We start from the raw sequence: 3739 nt of genomic DNA, 5'->3' as shown, positions 1-3739 counted from the left end.
AAGTGGTGTTTCAATGACTACGAGTGACTGGAGAGACTGTTAGGTAGTGCTTGAGTGACTGAGACTGTGACTACGAGTGACTGGAGAGACTGTTAGATGGTGCTTCAATGACTACGAGTGACTGGAAAGACTGTTAGGTGGTGCTTCAATGACTACGAGTGACTGGAGAGACTGTTAGGTAGTGCTTCATGAACTACGAGTGACTGGAGAGACTGTTAGGTGGTGCTTCATGAACTACGAGTGACTGGGGAGACTGTTAGGTGGTGCTTCATGAACTACGAGTGACTGGAGAGACTGTTAGGTGGTGCTTCAATGACTACGAGTGACTGGAGAGACTGTTAGTGGTGTTTCAATGACTACGAGTGACTGGAGAGACTGTTAGGTAGTGCTTCATGAACTACGAGTGACTGGAGAGACTGTTAGGTGGTGCTTCATGAACTACGAGTGACTGGAGAGACTGTTAGGTACTGCTTCATGAACTACGAGTGACTGGAGAGACTGTTAGGTGGTGCTTCATGAACTACGAGTGACTGGAGAGACTGTTAGCTGGTGCTTCAATGACTACGAGTGACTGGAAAGACTGTTAGGTGGTGCTTCAATGACTACGAGTGACTGGAGAGACTGTTAGGTAGTGCTTCATGAACTACGAGTGACTGGAGAGACTGTTAGGTAGTGCTTCATGAACTACGAGTGACTGGAAAGACTGTTAGGTGGTGCTTCATGAACTACGAGTGACTGGAGAGACTGTTAGGTGGTGCTTCAATGACTACGAGTGACTGGAAAGACTGTTAAGTGGTGTTTCAATGACTACGAGTGACTGGAGAGACTGTTAGGTAGTGCTTCATGAACTATGAGTGACTGGAGAGACTGTTAGGTGGTGCTTCATGACCTACGAGTGACTGGAGAGACTGTTAGATGGTGCTTCATGAGCTCCGAGTGACTGGAGACTGTTGGGTGCTTCAGGACCTGTGTTACGTGTTCCTTCTCCTACAGCTTCGTCGCCAACTCCCTCAGGAGGTCCCTACAGACGACTGGGTCTAGGTTCTTGGCTGTAACATACATGAATTTTGGTTACATAACATACAGGTTACCCCCAAAAATCGCCTCTATTGACATGTTTATCTTTCTGCTCTATGATAATGATTAAAAGAGAGAGAGAGAGAGAGAGAGAGAGAGAGAGAGAGAGAGAGAGAGAGAGTAAAAGTTCTCTCACGACTCACCAAGTAAACAGAGATAGAACCAGTCCCCCAGATCGTAGCTGTGACAGATGGCTCTCAGATGGACTGTGGGGGTGAAGCGAGCGTGGTTGTGGAGTACCAGGAGGCGAACTTCAGGGTGGAAGGTGCATAAGCGGAGGAGGAGACCCAGGCCAGACACCACCGCCAAACACACGAACCTAAAGTAATATGACACCACAGTTAAACTTACGAGCCTAAATACAAAACCACGGTTAAACTCACGAGCCTAAAGTAACATAACGAAACATAACGAATTATAACGAAACATAACGAAACAGTCTCTCACCAGAACCAGAAGAAGAGGTAGATCTTCTCGTTGAGTATGTTGAGGGGGAGAACGCAGAGAGTATCGTGGCGGGCGAGAGAACCAGAGGGACCAAACATGTAGAAGGAGCATTTGGCCACCTTGGGGAACACCACCTCCTCTTCCTCCTCCTGTAGCTCATTACCTGCCCTTATAACCCGTAATCCGTAGTCCAAGAACCTATATCCTAGCAACCTGAAGACACATATACACACAGAGACGAACATACACGCACACATGCATACACACATACACACCGAAAGAGAGAAAGTCGAATTATTGATGGTAATGGTAAACTGGAGACTGACTGACTGACTGACTTAATATTTGACTGATTGACTGTATTATCCGACTGAGTTTATAATTGATTGTATTATCTGACTGACTTTATAATTGACTGACTTTTTTGCTTCAGTCTTTTTCTGTCTCTTCCCCTCACACCTATTTCTTCTGTCTGTCTCTCTGTCCTATATCCGTCTGTCTGTCTCTCTATCTGTCTACCTATCAGTTTTTCTTTCCATCTGTCTCTTTCTTTCTTTATCTCTGTCTAACTGTCTGAAGGCCCATCTATACGTCTGTTTTATCTGTCTGTCTGTTCATCGGTTCCTCCTCTGTCTGTCCACGTTTGTATTTCTGCATCTGTCTTTCTTTTTGTCTATATCATTGCTTCTCTGTCTAAATCTATATTCATCCACCTGCCTGTCTCTCTACCTGTCTAATTAATTGTCTCTCAGTCTGTCTAAGTGAGTATTTCTTGCATCTACCTGTCCCTCTACCTGTCTATCTGTCTCACTCAGAACCGAAGACTCACCTGTCAGTTAAGTACATCTGGCTCACGACGTTGACGAAATTAAGAACCTCGCACAGGAAGAACTTGTACGCGTAGTTAGTATGTAGTAGACGGAAATTCCCACCGAAGTACTGCTTGATGGTGGCCAGGTGATCACTACTGACGGAGGCGGTGAAGGAGGAGGGGTTCAGGTCTTGGGTGAGTTGTTGTATTCGTCCACCCTCCCACATCTTCCACAGGTAACCCGGGGTGTAGAACATCAGTGTCTGCAAAAATGGGTAATGTAAAGTTTCACACATACATACATACATACATACATACATAAATACATACATGAAGCTGGACTTAATAACTTCTATTTCTTCCCCGTAAACTAACCAAACGATTTAGAGCAGAAAAAATTTGGAGCCTTTGTGACTGCCTCCAGAACCCTGACTCATACTAAATGTCCAGATTTCAGATTCCATATTTAACCTTCACATACAGGCCCCTAGCAGCCGTCACCACCACATACGTCACTCCTCTTACGAGAAGCTCTTGAAGTCTGTAGTCAATAGGTAGAATTCACCAGTTACTTATATTTCAGCAAAGTTTCAAATTTCACGACAGGAAATTTATATATAGGTTGTAATATTTATAATTATTGTTATTATTTCTCTCCGATTGTTATCTTGGTGTTGATTCTAAAACATCTCAAGTGAATTAAGAGTATTGAATAATCTCTCAAGGATTTAAACAAGTGAAGTATATTTGTATAAGTTCTTGAAATGTATAGATGATATAAAAAACAAAGCACTGCCTGAATTAGGAATAATTGATTATGAAACGTAATGTAATCCCCCTGGGCTCTTATAAACGTATTAATCGTCTGAGAAGGAGAATTTAATTAGCCCTTTTAGGAAGATAGTTTAAACCATCGTCACCAAAGAGATATCCATTGTCCTCAAAGGGTTAAATCGTCATCCTCAAAGGGTTACACTATCGTCTTCAAAAATAGCTAAAACAACGTTCTCAAAGGGTTAAAACATCGTCTTTAAAGGATTAAATCGTCATCCTCAAAGGGTTAAATTAGTCTTCAAAAACTGTTATATCTTCTTCACTTCCCTCTCTCTCTCTCTCTCTCTCTCTCCAGCACTCACCTGAAGAAGAACAAAGAAAATCCACTGGTAGTATTTGTGATGCCTGACGACGTCCTGGCCACTACCTGAGGAGCTGCCCACACCTGGGTATGCCTCCTCTACCTTCGCTGACGTCAACTGCAGGGTGAACGTCGATTGAATCCAACAGTACAGGTCAATCGTTCTACTGTTCATTCCCTGAGCTAGACAGTCGATAGGGTGACCCAAGTACTGCCTGAGGCCCACCAGAAGGCAGGAGATCGCCAGGAACAAGGTGGTGACTCGGTGG

General features: G+C 43.8%; 1 protein-coding gene across 1 annotated transcript in view; it reads right to left on the bottom strand.

Annotated features, from left to right (window-relative positions):
• Positions 1-347: 347 nt before the first annotated feature.
• The window catches only part of LOC121877006 (innexin inx2-like), a 3521-nt gene continuing 129 nt past the window's right edge, over positions 348-3739 (bottom strand). The window contains exons 1-5 of the mRNA XM_042382594.1: positions 3474-3739; positions 2354-2603; positions 1525-1737; positions 1221-1396; positions 348-1049 (exon numbers count right to left, since the gene is read on the bottom strand). The exon at positions 3474-3739 is cut by the window's right edge and continues 129 nt beyond it. Coding sequence (XP_042238528.1) covers positions 988-1049; positions 1221-1396; positions 1525-1737; positions 2354-2603; positions 3474-3739 — 967 coding nt within the window. The 3' untranslated portion in view covers positions 348-987. The remainder of the gene's footprint in view (positions 1050-1220; positions 1397-1524; positions 1738-2353; positions 2604-3473) is intronic.

This window comes from Homarus americanus, unplaced genomic scaffold (genome assembly GCF_018991925.1).
Source record: "Homarus americanus isolate GMGI-L3 unplaced genomic scaffold, GMGI_Hamer_2.0 scaffold50325, whole genome shotgun sequence".
NCBI classification, from domain to species: domain Eukaryota; kingdom Metazoa; phylum Arthropoda; class Malacostraca; order Decapoda; family Nephropidae; genus Homarus; species Homarus americanus.
Note: the sequence above shows the minus strand (reverse complement) of the source record. Positions and strands in the feature narration are given on the sequence as shown.